Source organism: Lotus japonicus, chromosome 1 (genome assembly GCF_012489685.1).
Source record: "Lotus japonicus ecotype B-129 chromosome 1, LjGifu_v1.2".
In the NCBI taxonomy this organism is placed as follows: Eukaryota; Viridiplantae; Streptophyta; class Magnoliopsida; order Fabales; family Fabaceae; genus Lotus; species Lotus japonicus.
Genome location: NC_080041.1, coordinates 94,525,373 through 94,540,748, shown reverse-complemented (window position 1 = coordinate 94,540,748; position 15,376 = coordinate 94,525,373). Strand labels below are relative to the sequence as shown.

The window sequence follows — 15,376 nt, the reverse complement described above, 5'->3', positions numbered from 1 at the left end:
ACCATGATATTATTATGTAAATGAATAAATGTGTATGTACTCTTTTTATTTACTTTGAAACTACATGTGATACACAGGAAATAAAATAAAAAAGAACGATGAACTTTCTGATGATCTCCTTGATATCATTTGTGAGAAATTAAATTTTGATGACCTATTTCAATTTGCTGGAGTGTGCCGGAGCTGGAGGTTATGCTCTAAAACATTTTGGAAAACTTTTATGTCATCAAAATCGCCATTTATTGTTCAAAAAGCTTCGCATGATCAAAAGTCTTTATCATTCATCAGCCTACCTGACAGAAAGTTGCATAGCTTGAAGATGGATAAATTTTTGGGTTTTTCTTATTGTGAGAGTTCTAGTGGATATCTTATCTTCATGGGTCCTGATACTCTTCTACTGATGAACCCTTTTAAGAGAAGACAGAAAGAAGTAAGCACCTTAGACCTTGATATTAAATCAGACTACAAGGCTTATCGTGCCTTACTTGCTTTCGTGAAAGGTTCCGATGAGTTTGTTATAGTGTTTTATTCTAAAAGTTCTGTGAATGTCTACCAGTCTCAAAATTATCTTTGGGCTACTTATTTGGAGTCCAATATTTCATCAGACTTTGACTTTGTGGACATTGCGGTTTTTCATAATGCTATATATGTTCTCACAAGTGATGCCAAGATTGGAGTACTTAATCTGGGTTGGTGTTCTGTGAGCATAAACTTTCTGCAACTTAGGAATACTCCAAGAGTAAATTGTGTCAGCCTTAGGTTGGTTAGAGATGATGACAAGCTTCGAGTGGTTAATTTTACGCCTAAGAGAATACTAGATGTGTACGAAATAGACTTCTCAAAAATGGAGTATGTCAAGCTGAATACATTGGGGGATCTTGCACTGTTTTATTCACCGCGGACATCATGTCATGCGTTGAGCAACCCAAGTATGTGGGGATATTACAGCAACCATGTGTATTCGATTTGTACCTCAAGACCAAAATGTGAAGTTTATTCATGGAGTAATAATCTAGTTGATTTCTATGAACATGATCATATTCATGGTCTTCAAGTTCCTTACAGATCCAGACTCTATTGGAGGGATTGGTGTTTCCGAAATCTACATGAGGAGGTTGAACATTCTCTTATTTATATACCTGAATGGTGGACATTGTGTTTACCCTAACCATTTGGACTTTGTTCCTTGTACTTTCATTTTGTTTGCTTATAATTTGGCTATACTGTTAAACTTGTGTTTGGTTTTAGTTCATAATAATAAGTTGATTAGACTTGAAAAACTTGTCATGCTCTCTAATTTCTATTACTTCACTCATGTTATTTGACTTTTGATGCATTTAAACTAATTTTAGTTTCAGTTTACCTATGCTAAATTTGTAGGCTTAGAATAGCCACATAATTATTATATAAATTCCATTTAAAGATCTATTTTATTCAAATATATATATTAAATCCATTTGAAGTTTTAATTGAATATGACATATGGATGATTACTTTTTGTCATCGACTCTGGTGGCTCCACCCTATATAAAAACAATACTAATCACATTCATATACTATTGCATATTCTCCAAAATACTTTTCTGGAGTTTAAACTTGCGTCCTCACATATAAAATATATATGCATGATTATATTTACAGACTAGAAGTCTTACCAATAAAAGTATGTGAGATATAACCAAAAAAAAAGTTGGTTTGAACATATTTTCTTCTTTCTTCTTTTTTATTTAATATTTTTTTAAAGTACATAAGTAAATATTTCATGATTTTATATAATATTTTACTTTGTTTGACACCATCCGAGAAACTTTTTTGTTATATGTACAAATATAATATAAACTCAGAGAACGTAAGCACTGATAATATTGATGGCCTATTAAACACCGAATAAGATCTAAATAAGACCTGGTCCTCAAAACTTTTACCCCTACCATATACTTTTTCATGTTCTCATCATCCATATATTATAATCACGTCGTTCCTTCCTATGATCTTCATAGTGTCTCAAAGCTTAAATTTTGATGCATGTGTCCAGCTCGTTACTTTTTCCCCAATCCATTTACTTTCCTAAAGGAACATTATAGTAATCCCTCTCCGAATCAAGGTGTCCATTTTCTCCATAGCTATATATACCTTTCAAATTACAAATACTAGTGTAGTAACCCGTGCCATGCACGGGAGTTTTTCTTAAAATTAATTTTAATCATATTTTATCATTTATAAGATATGTACAAAAATATTTTAAATTTACTTGATTTATTTGAAAATAAATTTTATGAAAAATAGGGGGGTCTCGGAGGCTTTTTACCATGTCATTTAAACATGATTAAATGAAATATATATTTCGAATCCCCACATGATTTATTATCATACTTTTATTTATGTATTAGCTCAAAAAATTATTTGAACATTTTGAAAAATTAGTAGAATTATATTACAAATTTTTATATTCTTATGTTTAAAATGAAAATATTTTCATGTAAATATTCCCCCGTGGGAACTTTATGCCTTGTAATTTCAACACAAATAAATTAGCTTCTTCCCATACGACATTTTTATTCTTTTTATATATTTACTCTCAAAAGTAATTAAAATTTCAAAAAATAATATTAGTTTTAACATGAATTTTTTTTCATAAAAAATATTTCTCTCATGGGAGCTTTGAATTTTATATCACTCCCTTTTCCTATCAATTTATCATGCTTTTATATATATATATATATATATATATATATATATATTTACTTCTAAAATTATGTAAACAATTTTTTAAAATTATTCATAGTTTCATTTTTAGCATTTAAAGAAAATTAATTTATCGGATTCTAACAATAATTTTGCTGCCCAAAAACTATAAATGGCCCTTGAATTCTTTTCAAAAAATATGATTGCTCAAGAAGATATATCTTTATTCTTTACTTAACTCAAAGCCGTGTCCCTAAATGATAACTCAAATGGTAAGAGCCAGTGAATATATGGGTTGGTGACAGGGGTCAAAGGGTCAACCCCTGGCGATTTGTTTTCCAATGTACCAAAAAACTTAACTCAAAGGTGTTGATTGATTACTTATTAAGGTTTAAAAGATACAAATTGTCCATAGAATGCATTCACCTTGAATATACTAATAATTTCTAATCCTTATACGACATATTTTCAAAATCAATCTTTCATGCTTTTATATATTTACTCCTAATATTATTTTTAAATAATATATATAAAAAGTATAAAAATTATATAAAAAAATACTCTTTCTATTAGTTTTGTTATAAGTATTACATTGGCTAGAGATATGACATATATAACCTTTATAAAGGGTAGATACCACCCATATTAGATGGTTATTCCAAATTCGAATATGGAATGAGTCTATCTGAGATCGGTTTTAAGTGGATACCACCCATATTTGGGCACCTCACGTATGTCTAGTCTTGCAATTTTCATGTTTCGGATGTCCAGTCTCGGCCGTGAGATAGTGTATTAGAAATCTCACATTGGCTAAAGATATGATCCGATAAGAATAGAGCAACTCACAACAATCAAGTTAATTTTTAGATTGAGTTAGACATTCTAAATTCTAATAAGTTTTAACATTAAAATATTTTATCCTAAATGTTCATACACATGAAAGTTTTTACCCTCTATTTCCAGTGGTTTTCAACACATATTACCATAGGTTACCAACAACATATTTTAACTCAACTTGGAAACCAAAATACCACACAACTATCAGCGATAATCACATATTTTGTTATTGAACTTGTAAGCAACTATTTTTGACGACTTTGTGGAATTACTTCCTTTTAGTGTTTAAAAAATATAGAATTCCAGACCCAGCCTTTATAAAGGAAAAGGAAAAGAATAAGAAAAGGATAGTGTACTATAGATACATGCTTTAGAGCTTAATGGAGTGATCGATATTAGATTAAAACTAAAACCCCACAAAAATTGACAAATTAATTGGAAAAATAACAGGGAAGCAGCACGAAGGCTAAACAGATGAATATAAAGGTGAAACAATACATGTGCCAAGAATTATTATATAAGGCAATTCTTCATAACAGTACAATCCATTTGAGATTTGAAGACTCCAACTGTACATATAACAATATCAAAATTCAAAAAGACCAAAACACAAAACAAATTATAGGCATACGCTTGGCTCCTGAGTCTCATATTTGTTCAGAGGTGCATTAAGCTTCAACCTTAACACCAAGTCTGGAATAGACATAAAAAGATAAACATAAGCAACCAAATCGATCTGCATCCCCTTATACTACAACTTCCACTCCTAACTCCCGAGTGAACCCACCACTGCTCATGAATGTTCCCTCATAAGCTTTTCTCAGCTTCTGCATCAAATATGCCACTCACATGTATGAAAAAACTCCCTTCATAGTGTTTGCAGCAACCAAATCCTAGTCAGCATCTTTAAGAACAATGCAACCTTTTCCTTCCAACTCCATTTTTAGAGGATTCATGTCTGCCTTCTTTAAAATTGCAATCCAAGTATCTCCACCAGTGAAGCTGACAGACAACATAGTTATAAATAGAATGTGAAATTACAGGGATATTCAAAGCAATGCCTAACAAAACATGAATTTAAAATACATGCATGTATCAGTAGAAAACATGACTTTCTATTCTGAGTTTTAAACACTGGACGACTTTGACATTATTGAAAAATACTTGAAAATGAACATCATTTTCAAGTAAATGAACATTCAAAGTTAGGATGCTCTTCAGGATTGATATTAATCAAATTCAATTTAATTGTTCTAAAATTGAGTATTTTAGGAAAATGGAAAGCCTACTTTGTTTTTGTTTTTGATTTTTCCCTGTTTCTCTTTCTTCCATTCGCAACAAAAGAGAAGGTTGTAATGACTCAGCTCTTCTCTACACATGAATTCAAACAAAAAATGTGGAAGAGAAAACTTGGGCCTTTACCTACAGATGCAGGCACATAAAGTTTGCTTGGGTACACGCCCAAAACTTCAATAATAATTGCACACCCTACCAATCCCAGAATCTGTAAGTGGACTTACAGTGTCAAAGAACTTGTAACAGAAGAGGTAATAGACTCTGTTCTGTGATTTTTCAATCTAACCCGAGAAGAGATTCTTCTCAAAAGAATATCAATCATCTCTATATTGAAAGTTGAAACATTGCGATCATTGATTTCTATATTAAGTAAAGTGATTGTAAAAATTAGGCTTAATTGCACTTTTGGTCCCCCATCTAACATGATTGTGCAAAAATGGTCCCAAATGTTTAAAACGAGCGGTCAAAGCCCCTAACGTTTGTGTCGTGAGCGATTTAAGTCCCTCTGTCCAATTCCGTGAGTTGACTAACGGAATGTGCTGATGTATGCTTCATTAATTGACGTGGCATGTTAGGTCAGCACGCCATGTAGATAAGTTATTATTAAAACATTATTTTGTAAAATAAAATTTTCCCAACCTCCTTCTGAGTGGATCCAAATCCGCCTCTCTTCTTCATCCCAGAAAATCATAATTCTCTTTGACTATTCATCTTCATCCTCAGACTCATCTTCAACACACAAAAAAAAAAAAAACCAGAAACACTAATAATACCATTTTCTTCATCCCTCTCATTTTCTAACACAACCATGGTCGCAGCACCTCTATCCCATCTCTCAGCAATCCCACTAATAACACCAATTAAGGTGTGATTGGTGAGAAGGAAGAAGAACCTAACCCCAACCCCACCACTCCAACACCATAAGTCAAGAACCCATGGCAGCAGCATCAACAGCAACGACAGAAGAGGAGAACAATGAAGTTGCAGATCCATGGGTTTGAGAGGAAGAACTCGTTCATGGAGGAGACACAACGTCTTAACGAAATCGAAGGTGGAGAATAGTGGAGTCACAGATCCGTTCTCTAATTTGATTTTCTCGGAGCCCAAAATTACAGCAATTGCTCTTCGCACACCAGATCAAACCGTAAATTACTTGATTACGAGCCCTAATACGAGGTGAATCTCCCAGGAACAATCACACCCAGTCACCACCGTGCTCTTGCTCACCAATCGTGCAGCTTCGTCATGCGCTTCCAACTGTTGTTGCTTACTTGTTGCAGTGTTTGTGTTGTGGTTATTAGGGGTGGTAGGGTTGGAGTTCTTGACTTCTAGGTTGGGGGTGGTTGTGCTGTGTGGTTGTTGTGGCTGGGGCTGGGCGTGGTGTTGCGGTGTGGTTGGGTTTGGGGGTGGTGGTGTTGTTCTGGAAGATGAAGGTTGATGATTAATTTTATGGGTTTGGTTGAAGAAGATAAAGGTTGAAGATGGAAGATGAAGATTGAAGATGAGATTTTTAATTTAGGGGGAAAATGTTTTAACAATAATTTATCTACATGGCGTGCTGACCTAACATGCCACGTCAATTAATGAAGCATACATCAGCACATTCCGTTAGTCAACTCACGGAATTGGACGGAGGGACTTAAATCGCTCACAGCACAAACGTTAGGGGCTTTGACCACTCGTTTTAAACATTTGGGACCATTTTTGCACAATCATGTTAGATGAGGGACCAAAAGTGCAATTAAGCCTAAAAATTAACATGACAGAGAATACATTACCTTGTCAATTGCATCAGATAACTTATTTTGACATGTTTTGGAACAAAAAAATTCTCATTTTAATTTAAAGAACTTAGAAAAAGATGAAAATGTGTGTTAAGATCATGAAAATATATGCAGACTCAAAATCCATAAAAGAAAAAAAATGTCTACTCAGACTTCACAAATAATATGACTTATGAACAAACATTACAACCTTTTCATTACCAATATCAACTCCATTGGTCAAGGGCAAGCAAAGACGACTCCTTCCAAAAAATCATCACAATTGGGTGCGACATTTGGGGTGAAGGTTCAGTTGCTATGCTACAGCATAATATAAAATTCCTGCCTGCAAATAAGATGAAGTTAGGAGACAGAGGTAAGTTCTAAAAGATAGAAAAAAAAATGAAGAGTTTTGAAATAACGCTAAACCCTAAAAAAAAAAACTTACTGCTTGATTCAATTTAATTTCTCACCGAGATCCTCCCCACCATGAACTGATGTCGCTTCTCGGCGCCGCATTCCCTCTTGCGCTGAAGATGCTCATGAGTTGTTTTCAATCTCAGAGAAAAATCGAAAAAATTAAATTGGGTTGAGACTTGCAATTGAAGAGCTTCCTCTTTTCAAACAAATCCCAAATTAACAAATCTTCATTGTTAGATGAAACCCCAGTCTCTCTGATTCAAGGTCCATCTCGAATCAACATAGCCTTCACCCTCGAGAACCCAGAGCAGCTGCCCCTTCCGCCACTATCGTCGTCGCCCCGTCCAACTCTGCCTTCAAAAAATCCGCCCAGAGGAGAGGAAGTAATCCAGATCAATGCTTTCAACAAAGGAGAGGAAGTGATCCAGATCCAGTGCATGCTTTGATTCATCCTTATTTGTAGAACGATATAAGAATGCATGCAACAGTTTCAAATTTCAAATAAACAGCATATTATAGGGTTCATAGAGGCATCACGTTTATTAGGTATAGGGCTGCAGTTGTTGTTAATCTTCTAAAACACGTAAAGTTAATGGTTGCAACATGGAGAAGACACGCAAAGCAACCCAGATAGCACAATTTGTTTTCTCTCTGTCCGTCGATTGGATAGTGTGGGCGGTTTGGGTAAACCAATAAAGATAAATTTTAAAAAGCAATTTACAACATTTAATGAAGATAAAATATTGAATTGGTAAAATTTGAAACAACACATGTTGATTGGCTGCCTGGGACTGTTAGAGATAAAGTAGGAATCTAAGTTTAAAAATCTGTTTTTTTAATTGTTTTTCAAATACAGCCTGGAAACATATAAATTTTAAATAACCTGCTGAAAATATAAATTTTAAATAACCTGCTGAAAATCAACCCCTGCACCACGTGTTAAAATCCAAACCTTTCCAAAAATAGTATTATAATTTTTATTTAGACTTTTTTTTAATGTTTCTGCTAACGTGGCGCAAGATGGGGGTGGTTCCCATAGTGACATGTGGCAAACTTTCCTTCTAATGGTTTCTCATTTTATTTATATTGAGATTTCAAGAAGCAAACTTAACCAATTAATTATTCATGGGCTGACTAATTAACCTTTAATGCCCTAGCTTTAAATAATGAAATGGTACTTTTTTTCAGGGGAAAGCTCTTTGGCATACAAATCATAGTTAATAAAAGTTGTGCAGGATAAAACTGTAAACCTAAAATCTGAGATACCAAATCTTTTTACAAACTTTACTTCTACAAATTAAATACAATTATAATAGAATAAAACCCTATTAAGTATAAAAACATTGACTCTATGTAATATGTGTAGACTCACGTGTGACTATGATCCGACTACTCAACTTGAACTGAGATCCTCTATCGCATGTGAAACCTATAATGTCACAAACCCCAAAGCATAGTGAGTTAAATGCAGTGACCAGCAAAAATATCCTTAATTATATGACATTCCACCTTACACAATTGTGGGAGGTATGGAAAATCCTTCAACAGCCAAAAGCAATTTAACATACAAACGTACAAATTACATATTTAGTTTCTCTCTTGGATCTTATACTCATTCCTCCACATTTCTTACTCTTATCTTGGTTCTCTCATTTTAACTTAACACCCATTGTTGTCAATCTGTAGAGATATCTCATAATCTTTTACGAGATTACGATATCACGTACCAAAATCGAGACTAGCTGGGGGTGATAACTGTTTTTTCAAATCTCGGCTGATATCTCGAGATATCTCTTAATCTCGTGCAATATCGCGAGATTACCACAAAATTACGATATTAGCTTGTTTTGTTAAAAATATCAAAAAATGTTTTATCTAAGACTATTTCAGTCATTTAACCCACAAATTTTAGGGTTTTCACTCATCTCTGTCGTTCTTGCCACTCAACTCTATCACTCTTTCCACTTCTTCTATCATCTCTGCATGCGCAGCCTTCACTCATCCTCTCGCGCGACCACCAACGCAACTTCCTCCTCCTCTGACGCGGCTTCCTCCTCTTTTTGATGAAATCTGATCTGATGATGAATGGATAACTAAAACGGTAGATGTAGAGGAGAATGATATTGATGGTCATGATGATATTATGGATATCATTGAATTAGTTCATGACAACATTGAGAATTTGGTTCTTGATTCTAATGTTGGAGGGGGTCTAAGTCTATCTCATCTGAGGAAGAACTAGATGGTGATGATGGCGATGATGATTCTAGTTGTTCTGAATTCGACGGTGTTGTAGGATTTTAAATTTGGATGACTAGTGACTTATTTGTTCTTGTTTTAAGTTTATCCTAACTTGTGTTGATGTTTTGTTAACTTGTTATGATTTATGTACCTTAGGTTTGGATATTTGATAATTTTGTGCATGATTTTAATTGTCATTGTTGAATAATTTGGATAATATTTAGTACTATTAGTGTGACTTGATCAGTATTATAGTTTTAAAAGTATTATTTTTACACGAGGTAATATCTTACGAGATTACGTTACGAGATTACCTCCCCTCCACGAGATTATGTAATCTCTAGAGATTAACAATCATATTAACACCTAAAACATATCTTTTAACTGGATCCGACCTCTGGATTTCAAGGTTTAACCTGCAATGTTTTCATAACATGAATTTTTAGATTTACCTTTATTCTAGTCCTTTTAAGATCACCAGGTTTTTCCCTCAATGCTACATGTTCTCATTATCTTATCATCTTATACATTCTTTACTTGTAACATCCAAGATTTGTCTTTTTACTAGGTGAACTTTGGCCCACGTTTTCCCCGCTAATGTTTCTTTTTTACATTTTTTTTTATTAGAACCAACCTTGATCTAATAACGCTGTCAAGAGGTATCACTACATGAGGCCATTTGGAGTGAATTTGGCCCCTGCCCAATTCTAAGTTGTCATAATTTAATTGGGCCTTGTAATGAGGCAAATTTCGTCCTCGACCCATATTGAAGTGAACTTCAGCTCGGAGATTACAAAATATTCTATCCCGTCTACAAAGTGCTCTGTTAGGGTTTTGAAAGAAAGTGTCGTCCTTCTCCCTTTGGGGAGCTTCTCCTCCTCTAGGGAGGTTTTTCTCTCCTGCTTGGTAGGCTTTCTCCCACAATAGGTGGGTTCTCCTCCACATTAGGTAAATTTGTTACCCGAATAAGTGAGTTTTTCTCTCTTTTGTTATGGGTTTTCCCTTTACCTTGGCCTCCACCATCTCCGCCCCCACCGCCACTGCCTCCACCTTGGCCGCCGCCGTCGCTTCCACCAACCGCCGCGAGTTGTGTTGTAGATCCAGGCTTGCCGCCGCTGTGGGTACTGCTACAACCCAGATCTGAGGCCATCTTCATTTTCGTCCATCTCTGAGTGGCCTAGGTTGATAATGTAACACCCCACTTTTCGTTATTAGTTTATTTATTATTTTATCTTAATTATTATTATGTTATATGGTATTTTGATAATTTATGCGATTTAATTAGATGATTATGTGATTATGTGATTTAATTAGATGATAAGGTCATTAAGTGATTTTATTAGATAATTAAGTTATTATGTGATATAGATAAATAAGGGTTTTAGGTTTTAAGTGAGTAGTTGGGAGTGGAGCCCATTGAAAGATTATTTAAGGGTTATGAGAGAATTAAAAAGAGATAAATCAGAAAATTAGGATTAGAGAAGCAGCAGAACAAAGAAACACGTGAAAGGTGAAGGAGAGGAGAAAAGGTGGAGAAAACCTAGAATTTGATCTTCAAGAAGAAAATGGTCAAGGAGGCTTTGTATCGGTGTCATAGAAGGTAAGGGTTTGAATTTACCTTGTATAATTGTAGAATAACAGAGGTTGAGTTTAACATGAAGGAACCCACATCTTCTTTGAAAATTCAGAACTGAGAGACTGTGTTGAGTGTTAACATGTGGTGAGCAAAATTGATTTTGAGCGAAATTGAGGTTCTGGGGAAAATTGGGTTTTGTTCTATTCTGCCCGCAGATACCCTAAGAGTCTGTGTTGTAGAGAGCATAACTCTCTCTACAGAATTTCAAATTGAGTGAAACCAATTTTGTATGAAAGCTAACTCATAGGGCTATGTTGGGTAATATTTTCATAATTTTTCGATTGCTGGTTCAATACCAGAATCATTTGCAAGTTCATTCTGTTTCTGCCCGCAGACACCCTAGCAGCATGTGTTGTAGAGAGCATAACTCTCTCTAAAGAATTCCGAATTGAGTGAAACTAATTTTGTATGAAATCTAACTCATAGGGTTATGTTGGGTAATATTTTCATAATTTTTGGATAGCTGGTTCATTACCAGAATTATCTGCAAGTTAACTCTATTTCTGCTCGCAGACACCCCAACAACATGTGCTGTAGAGAGCATAACTCTCTCTACAGAATTCCAAATTGGGTGAAACCAATTTTATATGAAAGCTAACGTATAAGGCTATGTTTGGTAAAATTTTCATAATTTTTGGACTGATCATTTAGTACCAGGATTATATGCAAGTTTGCTATGTTTCTGCTTATTTCTTGGATTGATTCTGAAACTGATTCTAGTAATTGATAAGAGACATTTAATGATTTTGTGTTGCTATTTTGTCAGTGGAATAGTGAATGATTTGATAATTGTATTGAAGTGTTATTTTGTGCAATTTTGGTGTGATTTCCGTTATGAAATTTGGTGAGAAAATATGTTATATATTTGGGGCTGGAGTGGTCTCAAATTGCATGTTTTAATTTATGAGTTTTTGCACGAAATACACTTCATTTAGTCAAGAGGCAACGTGTCGGTTTTCATCGGAAAACTGAGGTTTGTCCCAAAACTGGCGTGGTTCTAGAAGTCTGGAGTTGACTTCATCGGTGGTTAACTGTCTGGAGTGGACGCGGTGATACCGCTAAGGTTAACAATTGGTACCACATGCATACATTAGAGTCTCACACACTAGGTTTCACGTTTTCAGTGGTTTTATGTGTTTGGTGATTTGTTGGTGAATTGTTTTGCTGTTGTGGTAAAGTTGAGTTATTATTCTTCGTAAAGCTTATAATTTTCCGAAATGTTAATAAGAATTGTGAAACTGTCTTGAGAGCAAGTATTATAATCACTCGGATTTTAAAGAAAAGGTGTAGAGTTTATAAAGCACAATCTGAATTGTTTACTTGCTCTTTGTTGTGCTATATTTTATACCGTGTAAGTTCTTACCCTTCTGTTGGAATGATGTTCTATGCGACATCGCTCAGGTACTGGAGGTAGAGATGTGGCTCATGAGGAGTAGCTTCGGACAGTCTTAGTTTATGTTATTATTATTATTATTATAATAAAATAAGTGTCTTGCTCTGTAATGTAACACTGGGTAGATACTTTACGTTACTTTTACATTTCGGTTGAGAGGATTTTATAACCTCTCCTTATGGAAGTTGTTGAATAATTTTCTAAATTATGGCGATGTCGTACTGTTGACGGTCGAAGTGCTTATGAAATTCAGTTCTGAGTATGATGAATTTTATTGGAATATCATGGAAGATAAACCTATTTAAATAAGTGATTTTATGCATCTTAGGATTATCTGACTGGTTTAAAAATTTCATTGGCAGAAATAATTCATTCTTTGAAAAGCATATGAACTTATAAATTTTCAAACACAATCAGTGTTAATTTTAATGAGTTTTCATGAAGAAGTGTAATACTCCCTTGATATGTTTTTAAACTCTGATAAACGTTTTTAAATAAAACAATGGAAAAAAGGGGGTGTTACAGATAAGGTATGACTCTCTCTGTTATGGAGGAACCTTTGCCGCACTGCCGTGCTGCCATCGCCGTGCTGCCACCGCCGCCGTGCCTCAGCTGCGACCGTCTCCTCTGCCCTCCTCCCCTGTTATGCTCAGATCTACAGAACCCTTTTTTCCTGAATGTTGGTGTTGTTGACTAAGCTACCCTTTGTGCCTTGAAGTCATGTCTGGCTGTGAAGTAGGCTCTTCAGAAGGCAACTCCGGCAGAGTCGTGAGTTGTACAGTTTGAGTTGTCGAGTATAAATGGTAGACACACACCACTCTAAATGCCTTTTTGACTCACTGATGTTTTCTGAGGATTGTAGAGTTTCTGTAGGTCTTTTAGTTTCATTGATTATTGGTTCTAGCATGAGTGAGCCTTGGTTTAAAGTTTTAATTGCTTTGTGGTATCACTCTTTGATGTTGTAAGTGAACTACTTTGAGTTCCCCCTTGTAGAGTCGTACGCGCATCAGGCTGGGCTCGTCTGAGCACCTCTTGTTTATGTTCATCTTGTAACATGTTGAGCATTCTGCTCATTATCAATGAAACTGTTCTCCTTTGACAAAAAAAAAAGCTCGGAGATTATATATTTTTCTTTTAGGTAGCGTTTGGTAGACAGGTGGAAAGGGAACCGAACGGGATACATGGGTTCCGTTATGTGTTTGTCATGTTTTTAATATAGAACGGAACGGGACAAAAGGCTCAAGTAACGGGACACTTTGGTCCCCTGGAAAAGGGTGGAACAGAAGGGAATGAAACAGAACACTCTCTTAAAACTTTTGGAAGTTCAAAAATACCCCTAATTTATATTTGAAATTTTATGTATCTAAACAGTTTAAAATCACTTCTAAAATTAAAAGCACTTAATATATTTGTAGACAAAGTTAAATGAAAATCTGCTTTTTCAAAAAAATCACTTAAAATATAATCAATTATTTTTTCAAAAGTGAAATCACTTTTTGTAAGCAATGATAAACGAGTCAATTAGAGTGTGTTTGATTCAACTTATTTTGGAAAAAATCACTTTTAAAATTAAAAAATCACTTTTTTAATCAAAATATCACTTTTTGTGTTTGTTTCAGCTGAAGTTGAAAACTGATTATTTGAAACAGTTACTTTAGCTTATCATGAAAATCTATGATGATAGATGAGAGGAGATAAAAAAAGTGATTTTAATTAGAGTTGTCAAACACGAATCAACTTAATTAAAATAAAATCAAATATTTTTTGAAAAGTAAAATCAGTTTTTGTAAGCAATGGTAAACGAGCCAATTAGAGTGTGTTTGATTCAACTTATTTTGGAAAAATCACTTTTTAATCAAAAAATCACTTTTAAAATCAAAAAATCACTTTTTGTGTGTGTTTCAGCTGAAGCTGAAAACAGATTATTTGAAACAGTTACTTTAACTTATAATGAAAATCTACGATGATAGATGAGAGGAGATGAAAAAAAAAAGTGATTTTAATTAGAGTAGTCAAACACGAATCAACTTATGCCTTTCTCGAAATCTCTAAAAAAAAATTATAGTAAAAATCAATACTTTTTAATCTAAACAAACGCACTTAAAATAGCTTAAATAAATAATTAGGTTTCTGCTTTTTTCAATAGCATACTGAAACAACTTAAACAACATATATGTGATTATTTTAAAGAAATAGGTGATTATTTCTGAAGTAAGCAATAACAAACGGTTTCTATGCAAAATGTTCAATTAAGTTCAATTTGTTTTCTTCAATCAAATATTAAACATGCGGAGTTATATATGTAATTAAAATCATGGTTCTGTTCTATTGACTTGGAGTTACCAAACACCACACACAAAACATTATTGTCGTGTTCCATCCTGTTCTGTCTCGTTTCGTTATGTTCTGTCCTGTTTCGTTCCTTCACCAAACGCTACCTTAGTGTAGAGCTTACCCTTTATTTGGGGTCATCTTTTTTTTTTTAAATGGTAATAACTCTGGAAAAACTTAACTACATGTTCCAAATGAAATTGGGAGATACGCTTACAATCTGAACTAGTCAACATGTGAATCACTTATTTGAGCTTAGACTTGGAAGGTACATATCAAGACGAGAACAATGTTATTAAACTCGGCCCGGTGATCGACTCGGTCAGGGCACTGGGTCAATGGGTCACTAGTCTGACCACTGAGTCACTAGTTGAATCGTTTGACTCGGTTGAAACTAAAAAAAGTTATAAAAAATGCATAGTACTATAATAAATTGTCACAAATACCATACACACAAAAGAAACAATAAATGTTTTATCATAACAAAACGTCCAGCTCACAAATAATTAAATAAATTTTAAACATCAAACAACATCAGTTTTACGCTTTAATCACAATAAAAATCGCATAAAATAAATGTAGTTTTAGGATTGTAAATTAAAGTAAATGACACAAATAATTATCAATTTTGGGATTTTAGTTTTAGTTACTTTATGTGATAATCAAACACTAGGGTTTAATACTTGACAATTGTGTAATTTCGTTTTTCTTTTATATACATAAAATATATTGTAGCCATGCTTCCAAAGCTCTTGCTTGGTCTCGTGGTAAGGT

The 15,376-nt window shown here is 34.1% G+C and overlaps 1 protein-coding gene and 2 long non-coding RNA genes across 4 annotated transcripts; 2 read left to right on the top strand and 1 right to left on the bottom strand.

Annotated features, from left to right (window-relative positions):
- Positions 1 to 319: 319 nt before the first annotated feature.
- Positions 320 to 1,168, top strand: LOC130712802 (uncharacterized). Its single transcript, XM_057562616.1, has one exon. The coding sequence runs from the start codon at positions 320 to 322 to the stop codon at positions 1,166 to 1,168; it is 849 nt and encodes a 282-aa protein (XP_057418599.1).
- Positions 1,169 to 4,003: 2,835 nt separating this feature from the next.
- Positions 4,004 to 7,857, bottom strand: LOC130727991 (uncharacterized). 2 transcript variants are annotated; one of them, XR_009015506.1, is made up of 3 exons: positions 7,030 to 7,857; positions 6,793 to 6,927; positions 4,004 to 4,524 (listed from the first exon to the last, which is right to left on the bottom strand). It is a non-coding gene; the product is annotated as an uncharacterized LOC130727991 (long non-coding RNA). The 2 variants fall into 2 exon arrangements; XR_009015505.1 differs by having other exon boundaries at positions 6,804 to 6,927; positions 7,030 to 7,847.
- Positions 7,858 to 10,002: 2,145 nt separating this feature from the next.
- LOC130732256 (uncharacterized) lies at positions 10,003 to 12,523 on the top strand. The gene is made up of 2 exons (XR_009016985.1): positions 10,003 to 10,432; positions 12,280 to 12,523. It is a non-coding gene; the product is annotated as an uncharacterized LOC130732256 (long non-coding RNA).
- Positions 12,524 to 15,376: the final 2,853 nt, after the last annotated feature.

Coding starts and splice junctions, on each gene's coding strand:
- LOC130712802 (XM_057562616.1), top strand. CDS start 320: ATGGATAAATTTTTGGGTTTTTCTTATTGTGAGAGTTCTAGTGGATAT.